Source organism: Cryptomeria japonica, chromosome 5 (assembly GCF_030272615.1).
Source record: "Cryptomeria japonica chromosome 5, Sugi_1.0, whole genome shotgun sequence".
Lineage (NCBI taxonomy): Eukaryota > Viridiplantae > Streptophyta > Pinopsida > Cupressales > Cupressaceae > Cryptomeria > Cryptomeria japonica.
The window spans coordinates 48,120,210-48,139,012 of NC_081409.1; the positions used below are offsets into that span (position 1 = coordinate 48,120,210).

Here is an 18,803-nt window from a genome sequence, read left to right on the forward strand (position 1 = left end):
GTCGCAAATACCAAGGCCAAGCATTGTCTTTCTATCGCAGAATATCGGGTCTCATAATCGAGTAAGGTATGACTTATGTAATAAACCGGACATTCCTTACCATCTTTATCATGTTGTGCCAACAATGCTGCGAGAGCATGAGAGGAAGCAGCTGTATACAGAAGGAAGGGTTTAGAAGGTTCGGCAGGTTGAAGAATAGGAGGACTAGCCAAATACACTTTTAAATCTTCAAATGCTTGCTGACAATCCTCATTCCATTGAAAAGTGATATCCTTTTTAAGAAGTTGAGTAAAAGGAAAGGTACGATCCGCAAGCTGAGACACTAACCTACGAATAGCTTGAATCTTTCCTTGTAAGCTTTTAAGTTGAGACACATTTCTAGGAGGTGGCATGTTGACAATAGCATCTATTTTCTTAGTATCCACCTCAATCCGACGATGCGAAACTATGAACCCTAATAGTTTTCCACTATCCACACCAAAAACACACTTGTGGGGATTCAAGCGCATGTGATATTTACGAATTCTTTCAAAGATTTGACGAAGGATTTTAACATGATCCATGCGAAGAAAGGATTTGGCCAAAATATCATCAACATAATCCTCTAAAATCTTATGCATATAATCATGAAAGATAAGGGTCATCGCTCATTGATAAGTTGCACCGGCATTTTTAAGTCCAAAAGGCATCATTATCCAACAAAACGTACCCCAAGGGGTGGTGAAAGCAGTTTTGAATTGATCTTGAGGGTTAATAAAAATTTGATTGTAGCCTGAAAAACCATCCATGAAGGATAACAAGGCATGTCCTGTCGTAGAATCAACTATCATGTCAATATTTGGAAGAGGGAAGTCATCTTTTAAAGAAGCCGTATTTAGATCCCGAAAGTCAGTACACATTCTTATTTTGTTGTCTGGTTTAGCCACAGCGACAATATTTGAAATCCATGGGGAATAGTCAATAGGGCGGATAAATCCAGCGTCCAATAATTTTTCAATCTCAGCCTTAACAAGCAGAGCCACCTTAGGATTCATTTTTTGAATCTTTTGTTTCACGGGCTTAGCATCAGGAACTAAGACAATATTATGAGTAACGATCTTAGGATCTATACCAGGCATGTCAGAATATGCCCAAGCAAAGATCTCAGGGAATTCATGCAATAGTTCTTCATATTGTTTCTGTTCCTCTTCATCCAAGCATTTCCCAATTTTAATGACTTTCTCTTTGTTGCAAGGATCCATCTTAACATCAATGGTGTCACTAATGAGAAGATTACTTTGTTGAGGAGTATCCTTTAACTGAGGGAATTCTTTCACAATCTCGTCATTATCAATCTCTTTTCCAAAATAGGCTTCAGTGTTCAAACAATAAGGGAGTCCCCTATTGTGATGATAACGAGGAAGAGTTTCATAGGCTCCCAAGAACTCAGCTAAAGCATCGTCGGTAGGGAAGACATCCAAAGCACAGGCACACGAAGGATTCCCATCAATATACTCAGGATGTTGTATTGATAAAGATGTAGAGAAAGCATTAACACTAATGCATGGTCTTTTAGAAGCTTTAGTACGTTTGCAGGGATTAAAGCCAAGTCCAAAGGCATAATTGTGAAAATTAGTCTCTAGAGGAACTCTTATCCCTTGTTCATGAGCACCACAACCTTTTCCATGATACCCATGCTTAGCAAAAATGCGAAAACCACGACCATAACGATCAGCCATTTCAGGAAGAGAAGGTGGTTTTTCATAAGACAAAGAATCAAACTCTTCATAATTAGAGATGTGAGGAGAAGAAGTTTGAGAGGCGGCCACAAAATTATTACTCATAGATTCAGGTAAGGTTGATTGATTTTTAGTTTCTTCTTTCTTTTCAACTTTATGATTTTCAGCTTCTTCCTTCTTTTCAACTTTAATTTCTCTAGAAGGAACCTTATATTCACCCACAAAGGTAGGATTAAAATCAAGGGATCCCCAATCGTCGTCTTCGAGGATCTTCCCAGGATCAAAATCCTTCTTATGTGTAGTTTCAAGTCGAGAAGAATCTTCTCCAAGAGCTCCAGACTCATCCAAAGAATTTTGATCATCGGAGAGCGAGGATTCACCGATAGGTATCTTATTTAAAGATTCATCACTAGATGAGGACGGCTTAGAAGAACCCCCCTTAGAAGTGGATGTTTGCAAACAAGCTTGAAAATTAGTATCACCTATCAAGGTATATGTCTTATTGTTATAAATAAATTTAACTTGTCTATGCAATGTAGAGGGGACAGCTTGCATACTGTGAATCCAAGGTCTCCCTAGTAGCAAGTTGTACGTTAGATTTCCCGACATAACATGGATAGGAGTAGGCAAAGTAACAGGCCCCACTGTGATGGGTAAGGTGATAGTACCTAATGAAGTTTTAGCCACATTATCAAAGCCTCGAATAGGATGAGAGTCCGGTTCAATTAAGGATGTATCCACATTCATCTTATGCAAAAGATTAATGCTACACACATTAAGACCAGAGCCATTATCTACTAGTGTTCGCCTTATAGCCGTGTCTTTCATGATAACCACAATCATCAAGGGATCATATTGATGTTGGATTTCACTAGTAGGCAACTCATCTTGGGTAAACACAATTTGAGCTTTAGGATTCATCACAGAGTTAACCAAAGATGCTATATTACTAGATGTATTCGGTGGAGGAACATTCAAATCTTTCAAGGCATCTTGTAACATTCCATGATGAGCGGAAGAAGTTTGAATCAAATCCCAAAGTGATATCTTAGCAGGGGTAGCTTTAAGTTGTTCTATGAGATCATATTCCTTTCCAAGAACTTGTGAAATACGTGGAGCTTGTGGAAGAACCGGTTGAGGATTCGGAAGGGAAACTGGGATAACAAGAGGAGGACTAGGCTGCCTATTATTTCTGGTATGATAAGTATGGGCAACCGCATGATAACTCTCTCTAGTTATTTGCTTGGCATAATTATAAGGACTTATAGGTTTTCTTCCTTGCACAGTGATGATTGGTTTATTTGGAGTACGAAAGGAATCATGATCATACCCTCCTTGGACAGTAAGGAGAGGTGACTTAGAAACTTGAAAGGTGGGAGAAGGATAAGCTCCTTGGACTTCAAAGAGAGGCCTTTTATGCTCATTCAAGTTTATCATGTTAACTAATTTAGAAGTTTTGTTCTTGTTTAAAGATTTCGATAAAGCCACAAAGTCATCAAGAGCATCATCCAACAAAGCATGATCATATCTATTGAAAGGTTTATCTTTTGATTCGAAAGGAGACATCTCCTCATAGAGGGGATTGGTGAAAACAACCATGTTACTAGATTTAGTGGAAGAGTTGATAGGAATGTACCCTTGAGAGGACTCATTCAACTTATCTTTCTCATCACAACGAAATGGCATAGTAACAAGGTTTATGAGTTTTTGGTAAAATGAAGGTTTGGCATCTTTAGGGTTTAAAAACTCATCTAAAGCTTCATCTAATTCGTCTTGGCTATACTCATAATAATCATCGAAAGTATGAACATTTTGCAAATAAAAATCTGACATTTTGAAAAGATTACACAAAACTTAAACACCCAATGCAAAGAAACACACTTTTTTTTTTCTTTTTCTTTTTAGAGAAAATGAAATGAAAACACACTAAATCTAGATCTAGATATAACAAATGCAATGCAAGAGGAAGCAATGATAGTTTCACGTCGGGTTCACCAAAATGTGTGGGGGAAAAAGCGAGACTAGGTTAACATGCCCTAATCCTACCTTTTGACACACATTACGGAATATGAAAGAGCCTAGAGATATCACACAATTGGCTACTTCTTTTGGTGAAAGAGAGAGCCACGGGATATCTATTAGGATTTCTATTCCCTTGTTGAAATTGTAAGATCAAGTAATGCAAGTTCAAACCCTAATCCCAAAATGCAAGTATGAACTAATAACAAGATTGCAGAATTGAGATTAAACAATGAACAGCTGTAAATACAAGGATGAAATAAGAATGCAGATGTGTACCCGGAGTTAAAATCGGACTGAAAATGTTCGGGACGGGGGCGCGGGCGCCACTATCCTGAAAACTGCACCAGAAACTGCTGTTCTGCACTCTGGAACACTGTCGGAAAGCTGTCTGAAAGCTGTCTGTCCAGAGGATCAGGGCGCCCAACGCCTCTGTCCCAGGGACCAGGGCGCCCAACGCCCCTGTCTTGGCAGGACTAGGGCGCCCAGTGCCCCTGTCCCAGTCTTCTGCTCTACAATTTGATACAGAGTGCTGTCTCGACCTTCTCTCTCCAGATCTGTATCCCGCGGCGTCGTCTGAATCTCGAAACCTGCAATGATATCTGAAAAAGGGTGTATGGGCGGCCAACCCTCAAGGGAGGAGTACAAGCCAATCTTCAGTCAGTAATCTCCTATTGTTCTTCAATGTCTTCCAAGCCCTAAATGGATGAATGGAATTGATAAATGCTTGATAGAGGGATGTTGTAAGATGTTGAAGTCTTCAAAGATCTGCTCTTTCGCTGCATATGAAGTTCCTGAAAACAAAAATCGGATCCTTTCAAATGAAGAAAGAGAGCTCTTATGTATGAAACCCTAGGTCGCAATTTCGTCTTTTGGCTGACCTAGAGATTGAATATCCTGCCAATTTCTTGGGGTTAAGCTTTATTTTATGATTGGATCGCGCTCCTAAAATTTCGAGAAAAATGTCCGGGACCGTGTGCACTCCGGGCGCCACGGTCCCGACAACTTTTCACCAAATTTTAAGGGCCGTCAGATATGATGATTTTAGAGAGAATCCCGAAGTTACAGGTGATTTCGAGATGTTTTGACCCCCGAAATTAAGCCCCCAAGCTCAGAATAGGGCCTAATTAGGGTTTTTGATTAAGTGATGTATTGGAGGAATAAAATGAAAGGGGCACGCTTTAATGAAAGGGCCCAACTTTGTGATGTGGAAAATGGTGAAATAGAACCTTTAGACCTAATTAATTCGATTAATTAAGTGCTAAAGGGGAAATGCCATGCAAAGTGCAACTGCGCCAAGGCGGGTGCTAAACTAGGTGTTAAATTGTACTGCTTTAGCAAGTGCGTACAATTTATGACGCTACATCTTGATATTATATTTGATAAAATCCTAAGTCCTTGGGGGCTTCGTGTGTCTTGCCTCTTAAATATCTTGATGAGAGTTTTTGAATGCTATTATGTAATATACCAAAAGTATGAATGTAGGTTCATATGTACTCTTGCTAAAGTGGGGGCTAAATGTAGCATTGTAAATTGTATCCCTGTACAATTTCACACTCACTTAAGCCTCACTTTAGTGTTCTAGCCTTTCGTGTTCTAGTTATGCCTGATTCTGCTCACACAAACTTCAAATTGCAATCCTCATTTTTTAACTTGCAACTTGGTCCTTTGTTCAACCTTAATAGGCTAGACAAGGGCAACCCAAGCTCCCTTGTCCAGACTAAAAAGGCCTAATTTTGGACCCTTCAATGGTTGGAAAATGTTGGTGGGAATTCCTTTCCCTTGTCGGCCTGCTTCAGAAATTCAAAAATGTTTCATGAGGTGAGGTATAAAAGAAAACATTACCCCCTCATTAGAGACATCTCACTTATCTTTTTTTACATCTCTTATCAAGGAAATTCATTCCACAATTCAAATTCAAGCAAGCAAGTGATCAAGCATAATCAAGGCAGTGAAGGAGAGGTGAAGTATTTAGATTTCAAGCATTGAAAATGACATCCATGATCAAGTTCTTATAAAGATACCCATGCATTCCTACATGACATTGTCAAGCTTTTCATGAAGACTTCAAAGCAAGATTTGTAAAGGTATACCTTTCCAATTCTAGATCTAGATTTGACCTTTTAAGGCACACTTTCTATTTCAATTTCAATTCAATTATAGGGTAAATTCTAAACTTGGGGTTTGACCTAGGCAAACCCCTATCAACAACACCATTTTCCTCCTTTGTATGTGCATGTGATAGATTCAAGAGACAACACATATAGATTAGGGAAGAGAAAATAAAGATGGTTAGATTTAGTTTTTGCAAAGGTAGAAATTGGAGGACAAGGTCGCCCTAAGCACCATTGTTCGATACTTTTCTGACCAAAATTCAGAGAAGCACTCATAACTACATTCTGATTGCAAAAGTATATCTATTGTTTGCATCTGACACTCCAAGGACAAGGTCACTCCAAGCTCCATTGTCTGACATTTTTGAGTCCAAATTTCAGACATAAGTTCCTTTCTACTTCCTATTTCTAGATCTATACTTTATATCTGTAAATTTGATCTGATACTGCTTGTTCATGCTAATTCTTGTCAATTTCACATCTTTAGCCCTAGATCTTGCATTCATTTCATATTAGTTCCATAGTTCATTTTCAACTCAATTCAAGGAATACTGAATTCCCCTTATACTTAGTTCTTTTGAATAAGATTTGAGATTGAGCCAAGTAGATCCATTCTCCTTCTAAATGTATTAATTAGAGATAGGTTTAATTCCTTATCCTAATTTGAATGTATAAACTTATGAACCCTATTTCCCAACTTTACACTACCCAAATTTTAAAAAATTATCTAATTGAATCTATGAATCCTTAGGTCACTTGTCATCGCCTCAACCTAGTTAGTAGTTTTGTTGGCTATATAAAACTAGCTATATGGACAACCTAGATCAGCCGTTCCATTGATTGTGAGGATAAGGTGATATATCCAACGAACTACTATAGGTCCATAAAGTGAAGAGTCGGCTTCTTGGAAAGAGTAAGCTTATAATTTAGTGCTTTTTTTGTCTTAAAAAAAAGTCAACCCCTGAACTTAAACGTCGTTTGGATGACAGACAATGAGCCAAATGCACATTTGGCAGTCTTTCTCCACAACACCCAAATTATTTACGGCTTGATTTAGTTCAGATCATTAATGGTCTCACAATTGCATATTGAAATTAGAGTGTAAAAACTAGCTAATTAGGGTATTCACCTAGCTTTTTAGAACATGTATAACTATTGTTTAAAAGAACAAGTTGAAATTACTGTGTGAAAAATGAATGTTGAATCTAATCAATTGGCCACTTATTTCAACCAGCTTCCTTTTCTTGCATGGATGCCTGAAAATGGTTGGAAAAATATTGAAAGCGAATTGCATACCTATATTATTTTTATGTGCTGAGCTCATTGATAGAATCATAACCTGTACGGTATCGTTTCCCTATTAGAAAAAGAGTTTTTGTAATGGACCACTGGGTATAGATTCGTTACAAACTGTCCGGAATGAATCTGTAGTGCCCTACACCTGTTATTTGAGCCACTTTAATGTGTACTTAAGAAACCAAAAAGTGAATATTAAGTTTGAAGAAAAACCACTTGAAAGCTGAGTGGCGGTACCGTTGTTGTATAAGTATCAATGTGTACTATTATAGATCTGTCTTGTCTTGTCTGAAAAGCTAGTTGCCATATCCAAAGTTGTTATTCATGCCATTAAATCAAGTTTGCTGGAGAAAGGCTTAAATGACAGCAAATAAACCTTGGGATAGGGATGTACTGTTAAAGTGGCTCTTCAGAAATTTGTTGTGTTCGTGGTTAGGTGTTACCATTAGGATTCTGTGGAAGCTGTGATATCCTCCTTCGTTTATTATGAACAAGAAATTAATATGAGGTGGGCACTGTTTAAGATGATTTGGATTAATATATATGTTTTTGGGTCCTGTAGAGGTCTGTACATTGTATTGGCAAGTGGGTCTCTGAGTAAATTACGTTGGGATGAGGGTTCTGTAGAAGTTGAGAACTGTCTGTTCATTGAGAACAACATGAACCAAGCTAGAACAACAGAAAGGTTTGATTCTGATGATTAAGGTTAGGAATCAGGTCATTGCTTGTTTGGGAGGGATTCTGTTGAAGTGGGTTTTTGGGTATGTTAGAATAGTATTGATTGGGTTGCTACTATTTAGTTTGCAATTGCAATTGCAAAGGCGTGCCTGTTGTAGTACCAAACTTTTGCTAATGCCTTAACTGGGTTTCAGGGTATGCTTCAGTTCAGGTTCATATTCTTGGAAGAGAGACTTCTGTACTTTGCTATGCTTGCAGTGCATTTTCTATTTGTTCATAGCCTGTATAACTGTTCCATTGGAAATTAGAAGTTCGTTGTATCCACTACTGTTCCATTGAACTTTAGAAGTTTTTGTATTTATTACTATTCCATTCAAGTTATTTTCCCTGAATATGAACTGAGATAGAAAAAACACAAATATTCTGATTATGATGACTGAGATTAGAATTTATGTCACAGTGGTTGATAGTGCATGCTTTCTATACAACTGCGTCTTTGGATATATCAAGGCAGAGTATTAGTTGGGTTTTGCTACAACAGTACAACTTCGCTTTCAGATGGAATCCCCATCGCAGTCGAACACCAAACATGAGTTTTCCTTGCCAACTAGGTCTTTGGGTACTCTTAGTTCTAGGAGCAGGTTTCCATGAACAGGATAAAGATGAAAACTTTTTCTAGTCTTAAATACGTCCTCATCATTGTATAGTAGTCTTGTTTACTGTATGCCAGTGATGGACGATGATCTCAAGGGATCATCATCAATCAAGGATGGTGATCATGAACATCAAGAATCTCCTAGTGATCAAACACCTCTCTCAGTTGTTCCCATATCCTCACCTCACCACAACAATCCTTTCTATGCCTCTAAGCTGCCCATACTCACAGACGCCTCATGTGCAAAAGGAGGTAGATATGAGTCTGCAGACGCCTCATGTGCCAAAAAAGGTAGATACGAGTCTCCATGGAGAGTGGTTACAAATCCTACACAGGCAATGGTCTTTCCACCATCTTTGTCACCTTCAAATTTCAGTGTGCAGCAGAATAATCTTTCTTCATCATCTTTGTCACCTTCACATTTCACTTTGCAACAGAACAATCCTTCATCATCTCCATCAACTCAGCAGCAGCAGCAGCAACTATCTTCACCATCGAGCTCAACCAAATCCCAGCCATCTCAAGGAGGCCAAGATAATAACAACAATGCACTTGCACTCAGAAAGGGCAAATTTGTCTCGCCAGTTTGGAAGCCTCACGAGATGCTATGGCTGGCCAGAGCTTGGAGAATACAATACCTTGGTGACCCATCAAAATCATCCCAGCAGCAGGAGTCACTAGACGGTATGGATACAACATCCCATTCTTCTAAAATAAACAAGTACAGATCAGTTAAAGATAGAGAGGTGGCAGAGTTTCTGAACAAACATGGTATTAACAGGGATGCTAAAACTGCTGGAACAAAATGGGATAACATGCTGGGAGAGTTCAGGAAGGTCTATGAATGGGAAAGGGGTCCTGAAAAAGAACAAGTTGGTAAGAGCTATTTCAGATTGTCACCATATGAGAGAAAATTGCATCGTTTGCCAGCCTCCTTTGATGAAGAAGTATATGAAGAATTAGCACAGTTCATGGGTCCGAGACAGAGATCATCTCCAAGAAATGTGCAACCCACAAATAAATCAGCTGCGAGAGGGCCCATCACAGCAGAGAAGAAAGAATCCTCTAAACCCAAGGAAACCAAAGCTGATGATACAAGTAAGACTATCTACGGCCTAAACACTGTTTTGCAATATGTTACACGCAATCCAAAAGTTTTGTTATATGCCTTTTGGTTAAGTGTTTAAGTCCTCATTACCATATAAACTGGTTATGCATACATAATGTGATGTGCAATCCGAAGCTCGTGATTTATGTTTTTTGGATGACATTTTTTCTATTTCAACTATATCATGTGCAAGCCAAAAGTTAGTGGTTTATGCTTTTCGAGTTTAACTGTCATGCATATAAATACAAATTGGGTATCCAAATATGATACAACATGCAATACAAAGTTAATGACTTATACTTTTGTGGGCATAAGAGTTTAGCCCTCTATTCTACATAAATTGGTCACTATAAATAGTATCATTGTGGCTGGGATTGCAGGACTTATGCAGGCTATTGTTCCTGGGAATGAAACAATTGCAGTGGCAGAGCCACTAAGGACCAGTGAAGGTAATACTCTAGATAGAAATTTACAACGGATTGGTAAAGTGAAGATCATATGGGAAGAAACAACTCATATTTGGGCTGAGGAAGGTGAATATCAACAAGGCAGATTGAAGGTGGACCAACTGAATTTCTTGAATGCCAATGAATTGACATTCTTTGATGAGACGTGGACTGGTAGTACGGTTGAGGCCTTTGAGGGAGGTCCTCTCAAGGGATACTCTACTGATTTATTCATCCCTGGTCAGCAGATCAAAGTTTTTGGCAGACGTAGGGCTGGTAAGAGACTCTTTCATTGCTTATTTTGGTTGATATTGTTTTTGGTTTTGATAATATTTTTGCATCAACTTTTAGATCACACTCTCCGATCCATTTCCATCATAAGAATAATGGGATGTTCAAAATTTGTTTTTCTGGTTATACAGTAGCCTTTAAGCTATGAAAAATGATTCCTAATAGCTATAAAGAATGAACTTATAAGATTAATTCATGTTATTGAGATGAATTATATGAATGCTGTCCCATAGTGCTTGCGAGGGTCGTTTTCTTCATTTTTCTTTTGGCTGGTACCATTGTGATTGTATTTTTGTTCCGTTTTTTCATTATGTTCGATCGCTGAGGATGGCCGTTTTCTTCAACAGGATCTTCAGAGCTTCAACCATTGGAGTTGCCTTCTAAAGGTAGGCCAAAATATGCTGCAAAAGTTATCAGTTTATTGCTTCATTGCTTCAAAATGATCAGCTAAAGAAACTAACGTGAACTTTATTTCTATATTTAATCAATATTGATTTTCTGTCCAATTCATATGGAGAGTAGCACAGTGATTCAATCCATGGCCACGCACGATGGATATAAATTTTAAAATTGATTCAGAGCACAATGTGCCCTTCGAAAAAACATTGAAACAATTGGACGCATCATCAATAAAACGTTTTTGTGGCCTACTAATTGATTTAACTATATCAGAAAATACATCATAGTTTATTGATTTAACCTTGATATGCTTCTGATATGGTTGCTTCTGATTTCTCTGACTTCTAATTTGTTATTATTCCATGTATTTGATACCATGCAGCATTTCCTCCTCTTCATGGGATTAGAGACAGGACTGATTACTTTGTAGGATGCCTAAGGGTTCCTGCATCCAGCCTACCAACTTTGTTTGAGCTATCATCTTACCTGCAAGAACCCCCTTCGAAGCATTTACGTTTTCCAGTGAGACCAGATGTATATGAGGATCTCCCAACAGGCAAGGAAGTATTCTTTTGTGCTTCCTCAGATACAGATTGCAGGGCAATAACATATGAGATTGTGGGACCTCTAATTAGGCAAACTTCAAGCAGAAGATTTGGTAGGGAGTCTTTTATTGGTTTGTGGGATGACTGCATCAACAAAATCATCTATAAGCTCTGTGCAATAGATGTTGTGATGCTCAGGAAATCAGGATCATATGATTCAGTGTCCCAGGAATGGCCTAGCATGTGTGGTTTTGTTAAGAGTTCGTGCTTATGGAGAGGTGAGGAGACTGATTCACTCAAGGAGGGTGATGATCCTGCAGCCAAGATTGTGGACAAAACATTATGGTCTTATGGGGATTCGCCTTACATTTTAGGTTATTATGCTATTGGCAATAGTGTAACATTTTGTGCCTTGAGCAAATCACATGAGAGGGTGGTTAGGATTGATCTTGTCTCAGTGAATCTCTCAAGTCCTGCTGAAAGATTGAAAATCTTGGTTCCTTGCTGGCGAATAGCAAGGCTCTTGCCTACTCTCTCAGACTATTGTTACAGACATAATTCTAGTAACATTCACAGTGACTATGAAAGACTGGACAGAGGAAATGGGAAGGTTATTGAGGTGATGCCAGGATGTGTAAAAAAAATATTCTCAAACAGAAGGAAATGGGCTAATGTGAAGGAGATATATGATTTCTTGGACAACAAAATTCCCCATGTTGAGTACATTCAGATATCTGCAGAAAAGGAGTTGGCATTGATATTCAAGCCAAGGGGCTATCCAATCAGGCCTCGCACACTTGAACAACTTATAGAAGCACTCAAATATGTGACAAAGGCCTTGGTAGCTCTACACAATATCTCATTCATGCACAGGGATCTCAGATGGGATAATGTGATGAAGAAGATAGATTCAGATGAATGGTTCATCATAGACTTTGAGGATGCAATTGGTGCACCTCAAATTTACCCACACAATCTCAGTGGGTTGAACCATGCTCCTGAAATGTCTAGAGGCCTCCATGGGGTGAAAGTTGATGTGTGGGGTGTTGGGCATCTCATCAAGACATGTGGGCTGAATGTATCTGAGCTTTTCAGAGATTTACAGAACAGATGCTTGGAACAAGACCCAGATCAAAGGCCTACTGCTGCTGAATGTTATCACCACCTTTTACAGTTGCAATCATCCCTCTGTAACTACTGACATAAGAAGGTTTAAGAGTAGACTGAAATAACAAAAATTTAAAATGTCAGGAAAATCATAGCTCCAGAGGTACAATTTAAGCCTTTTTTTGAATAGTACTTAAGAAAAACATGCTACTGCAATAAAAAAAAATAAAAATGATTACAACCATTGCACCACATAGTTGTGATATTAAGCTTTTTATTCATTCCTATTCTAGAAAATCATGCTGCTGGTTTTTTGTCCCTGACTATAGCGATCAGCAACAGCTATATGCAGTGGGATCCATGCAAAACAAAAATTTAAAAGGCTTACCTAATGTTTGTGTGTCTCATTATTTTTGAAGGGCAACAATTTACATTTTCTGATTTTCCTGTTTGGGGAGAACAATTTTTCAGGGTCTGTCAGCTGAAAAAAATACAAGAATCTTAAATTTAATTCTCTGCACCAAATCTATATAATAACTAGTGGGAAAAATTACCGAGACTCTTCAAACATGCTCTTTATGGCTACCAATACCTGTCTTCTGCACCCTATATTTTCCTCCTCACGAATTACTCATTAAAATAGCCGAGATATCTCCTACATCTTTCTTCTTTTTCCTATCATCATGAATTTGGCCAATTAAAAGGAGCTTACGAGGAACAAATCTGAATGATACCATATCTATATATATTATGTTTTGCAAACTCAGCAAGCCAAAGAATAAAATAAGATGGTAACGTATTCTGGCCACATGTTCTTGGTTTTATTTGGTCAATTAAAAGAAGCTTACGAGGAACAAATCTGCATGATATCATATTTAGGGGAAGGTACCAGTAGTGGACATAGTTTCAATAGCGGACATCTTTTTGTCAACCCAACCCCTTGGTAGTAGATTGTAAAGAAGCCCAAAAAATTAATAAAGAAAAGTTCATTAATGAATATCACATGTACCAATAGTAAATAAATTTTCAGCTTTTTTGCCCTTAATTAGTACTGGACATAGTTTCAATAGTGGGCATCTTTTTGTCAACCCAACCCCTTGGTAGTAGATTGTAAAGGAGCCCAAAAAATTAATAAAGAAAAGTTTATTAATGAATATCACATGTACCAATAGTAAATAATTTTTCAGCTTTTTTGCCCTTTATTAGCTCATTTGTGCACCACTACTCACCTATTTATGCACCACTACTAGGACATTTGTGCATAACTACTGGGACATTTGTCCATTACTATTGGATATTATGAGTCATCTACTATTGGCACAAAGGTGTTTATGTATGAGACGACACTTTTAAATGACCACTTTTTGACCTTTCCGCATATAATGATTTCCACAGTGTGCATCATTACTACTCGGAAGTCAAATCCTTAGTTATAAGCAGTCAAGTCGTATATGGAGACAACCAAATTTTTTTTCGAAATCCGACGTACAGTTTGAGAGTTCTATGTACGTGAAGTTAGCTATGTCCACTACTGGTATGCTTTTCCTATATGTATTATGTTTTGCAAACTCGGCAAACCAAAGAATAAAATAAGATGGTAATGTATTTTGGCCATTATTTTTTTCATCTTGCATGTTCTTGGTTTTAGGCCCCTCTCCTCGCCCACATCCCTTGCCCCCTTTTTTTATGGGTTTGCATGGCATTTATATCAATGACATTTAGTTAGATCAATTTGGTTTGTTTCACATCATTTGTAAAGATTATTCATTTGTTTTGACGTTGTATGTCCTTTGTAGTAGAAGGTTTGGTTTAGTTTGTGAAAAAACTTTATTTTTTATTTATGGGTTTGCATGACATTTCTATCAATGTCATCTAGTTAGATCAATTTGGTTTGTTTCACATCATTTGTAAAGGTTCGCTTGTTTTTATGTTGTATGTCCTTTGTAGCAAGAAGGGTTTAGTTCTCTCTTTGCCAACACCATTTTTGAGATGCTTGTCAATTATAGATTGCTTTCTTTTGACTCTTCTCAAGAGGTGATTAGTGGTCATTTTGGATATTTTTTGTTTCTCTCAAAAGATAATGTCAAATATGTTATCCATTTTATTATTATATTTTTGTCACATGCATTCCAAATGGGGTATTTCTTTTTTCAAAACTAGTGTGAAAGGTGTAGTAGGTGATTGGTGACTCCTCTTAACACACCTAGAATCACTGCAAGCCTAAAACAACTTCCACGAGAGAGAATGACAAGAATAATTTGCATAACAAGAATGCACAAATTGATTAATTGAATGTGAAATATACAATGAGATGCCCTTGCTCATAAAGGCAAGGTGAGAGGTAAGATTAGACATGATTATGACATGTCTTAATCCTATACAATGAGACAACTAACTCAATAAAATATTAAATGACATAATTAACAAGAATTAAATAAAAGTTGTCAAGATAAGATATGAAGTCTTATCTTGACAACTAGGATTGTTAGAAACAACACCTAAGATCTAGACTTGTCTCTCTACCTCTTATTACCTCCCTACTTCCCTCCCTTGTCTCAATTTAAACTCCCTCTCTCCCCTATCCATCTACATATATCTCTATATATTGTCATCTCCCTTCTCACATACTCTCTCTGCCTACCTCTCTCTCCCTCCATGTTTCTCTCCCCCCAATCTCTAGACCTATCTATACATGCCTCTCCCTGCCACCCTCCTTTTATCTCTTTGTTCATCATTAGAGCTCTTCGTATTTTAGTGAATCCAATCAATCATATACAACCTAGTCTTCATCTAGGCTTTCTTATTCATATTAGGGTTTTTTAGATCTATACTTTTACAATATTTACATCTCAATTTTATATTTGAAACTCTTTGTATGACCAATTTCTATATTTATTTTATCTTGTTACATCTTTTTCTGTTATCTTACCTTATCCATCCTTGGCAACCACATTAGAGTTTTATTTTAAAATTTGATACATCATTGATATTTCCACTTTTTCAATATGAAAGCAAACAATTTTTTATTTATTTTTCCCTGTATTTTCCACTTCATATCTATCTCTAGATATTTATAGGATACACAAAGACTGTAAGTAGTGAGATAAATGTTTATAAAATGCACTCTATGAAAACAAACCTATTACAAATTAAAATACCTGTTACACTACAAAAATCTTAATGACACAATTTAGGCCTGTTATTTTCCACTTAGGCAACAGGAACTGTGCAGAAATTACGACAGTAAATTCTAAGATTGAAACTCAATCATTAAATGCCAATTCACAACATATCTTGCCTTTCAATCGGCAGTTGAAGAATGGGCCATGCCTCCTTGTCAGTCAATTGAAGGAAGACTTAGAGACTTTCTAAAATCAGCTCAAACCACAATGTTCCTCTGGTAGTGATATCTATTCATATAAAACATGCGATAACTTATATATCTTTTACAGACAAAGCAAAATATCTAATTTTATGCTTATGGTTTGTAGTCTTATGGCTGAAATGAATTGATCAGTTTAAGAAAGAGTGAAATGGCTTGCGACCGCTCTTTCTTAGAATATCAAAACTGATTTACATAACAACATACCAGATATACTATTTATATTTAAATGAAAACAAAAATGAGAAGATCACGACAACCTTCCCAAGGGATTTCCATCACTCTTTCCCTGCAACTTTAGTAGAATGTTACATAAAATCTTTAATAATAATTATGTGTGTAATTTACATAATTATTATCTTGTAAATGTTAGTACTTAGTAATATTATTGTTATATTAATAATAATATATATTATGGTTTGGAATTGTTTTAACAATTCAACTGATTTGAGTTGTGTTGTGTATTGTTACCTGAGTAACAATCACAATTAAATAGGGATTTGTGGAGATAATATCTTCTTGAATATAAGAGTAGACTCTCTTATATATATTTGTGTGTAAGTTGTATTGATTGGATAGTGGAAACACGCATTGATTTGTTTTTAATTATTCTTGTCTTTGTTCATATTAACAATACATACAAGGTACATATTAAAGCATTAATTACTAATATAATTAATATCATTATTCCATAAATCCATCAACATATGTTTTTTTTTCCAATAACTCAAAATAACATCACCATGTCTCTAAATATGCAATTTTAGCAAATGCAAAAAGTTCATGACAGATGGATGTAATAAATGAATAAAGATATATATAAATGGGGGGAGAAAGAGGGAATTAAATAGATCTAGAGAAGTGGAGGATATAGAAAGAAAGAATGATAGGGAGAGAGAGGAAACAAAATAGAAAAAGAAGATGATATATGTGTGTGTGAGTGTGTGTGAGTGTGTGTGTGTGTGTGAGAGAGAGAGAGAGAGAGAGAGAGAGAGAGAGAGAGAGAGAGAGAGTCATTTGTGTTCCATTCTATGACACATTTTATCCCTTTTCATTTGTCTTCATACCCATTTTCATATTCCATTTTCATACTGCCATACCATTTTATCATATTTGTGTTGCATATAATTAAATATATATAAATTATATTTAATAATTTGAAATAAAAATATGAAAAATTAATTATTGTATTTTTACTAATAAGCATTAGAAAATAAATTAGACATCAAATTAATTTCAATGCCTCATCATTGGGGCTATAGGATCTTTGTATATATTATGCCAAGTTGACATGGACACCATGATACTCAACACTCTTGACATTGATGCAAAATGAGATGCTGCAAAGACAAATTCTTCTTACTAGAACACTATTCTCTAGTACCAACTCAAACAATCCTTTACCCACATGCCACTAGTTAATACACCTCAATCGCCAACTATACACCACCAGATTTTCTCTCCACGTTATTGGGTGCCTGCAAGAAGCCGAGTCCACTTTTTGGCCAAAAAGTGGAAGCGTTTCCCTGTTTTTTAGAATTTGTCCTGCTTGACCTAAAAAATTGAAGCACTTAAAGAATGAAAATTGAAAAAAGTCAGTAATAGAAAATGTAGTGCTCGAAGTCTAGTTTCCAAATATGTAATTTATTTTAATACTCAGATCTTAAAAATTAAGTTTGAATAAGTATTACTAAAACCTATAGTTTAAAAGTCACTTTTTCAGGACCATAGCATGCCCGTGTACGACAAGCATAATTTGACCTAAATGAAAGTATTTTTTTGAATCCTTTTGGGAAAAGATTTGTAACTCACTCACCTATAATGAAGATATTTTTTTGTAATTTTTTTAGAATATTTTTTTTTTGTTAATTTTTTATTGGGAACAATTGCTGTTTTGAAAAACTCGTGTACAACAAGCATAATTTGACCTAAACTTAACATTTTTTTATTCTTTTAAAAATGTATATAATTGTCTCTAGTTTGATGCCATATAATTTGTTTTTTCAAAAAACTTAAAGACAAAAAAGTTATTAAAAAACTAAAAAACCTTGTTATTTCAAGTTTATGGACCTCTTTCATTAGAAATTATATTAAAAATTAAAAAAATCCAATTTTTTAAAAAATTAGATATTTGGAATCTAGACACTCTCTACTGTAATGGGTTTTCATTTTTTAAAATAATTTTGAAAGTTTGGCGTTCAAATATATTTTTGAAGTCACTATTTTGTATGGAGATTGATTTGGCTTTCAAGTTGCAGGTCAAACCAGATAAAAAAATAGGATGCCATTTTGTTTTTTAAAATAATTAAAAATACGTTGAGCAAACAAGATCCCATTTTAAATAAATGAGATCCTGTTTTTTTTTTTTTTGTTATTATTTTTTTTAATATATTAAATATAACCTATAGATACATGAAGTATAAGTCACATTTCCTTTTGTCTTTTTCCTTTCTTGTACTTTAAGTTATATTTCATGTATATATTGGCAGGATATTTGAGAGTGGTTTCAAATCTCTAGAAGTTATAATACAAATTCTACATTTACAAGATCTTATAAATTTTCAGACAGTCAAATTCCAACAATCAACATGCTCCTATCAACATTTTATCGCTCTCTCTATATCACTTTCTTTATCTCCCTCAAGCTCTAGACCTATCTCTCTCCAAATTACTCTTCTTCTATCCCCTCTCTACCTCTCTCTATCTCTCTTCTCTTTCTCCCAAAATCTAGATCTATCTATCTACCTCTCCATTCTTTGTCTCCTCTCTCTCTATCCACCTCCCCTCACTCCCTCGCTACCTCTATTTCTCTACATATACCTCTCTATCTCTCTCTCCCTACCTACCTAATTAGATGTTTAAATTTTTAAATTTCTTCTTCATATGTCTAAATGTTATGTATGTGTTCTAGATGGTTTCAATGTTATGTATAAATGTTATACATGCATATTTAGATGTTAGAATGTTGTCCTAGGACCCCTTAGTACATCCTAGGACGTCTTAAGATGCCCAGGGCCCCTTAAGACACTTAGGACCCCTTAGTAT

The 18,803-nt window shown here is 36.2% G+C and overlaps 1 protein-coding gene across 1 annotated transcript; it reads left to right on the forward strand.

Annotated features, from left to right (window-relative positions):
• The first annotated feature begins 7,298 nt into the window (after window positions 1-7,298).
• On the forward strand, window positions 7,299-12,762 carry LOC131039821 (uncharacterized). The gene is made up of 4 exons (XM_057972677.2): window positions 7,299-9,578; window positions 9,969-10,310; window positions 10,673-10,711; window positions 11,107-12,762. Exons 1-4 carry the CDS (start codon window positions 8,549-8,551, stop codon window positions 12,468-12,470), a joined length of 2,775 nt encoding a protein of 924 aa, XP_057828660.1. The 5' UTR covers window positions 7,299-8,548; the 3' UTR covers window positions 12,471-12,762.
• The last annotated feature ends 6,041 nt before the right edge of the window (window positions 12,763-18,803 follow it).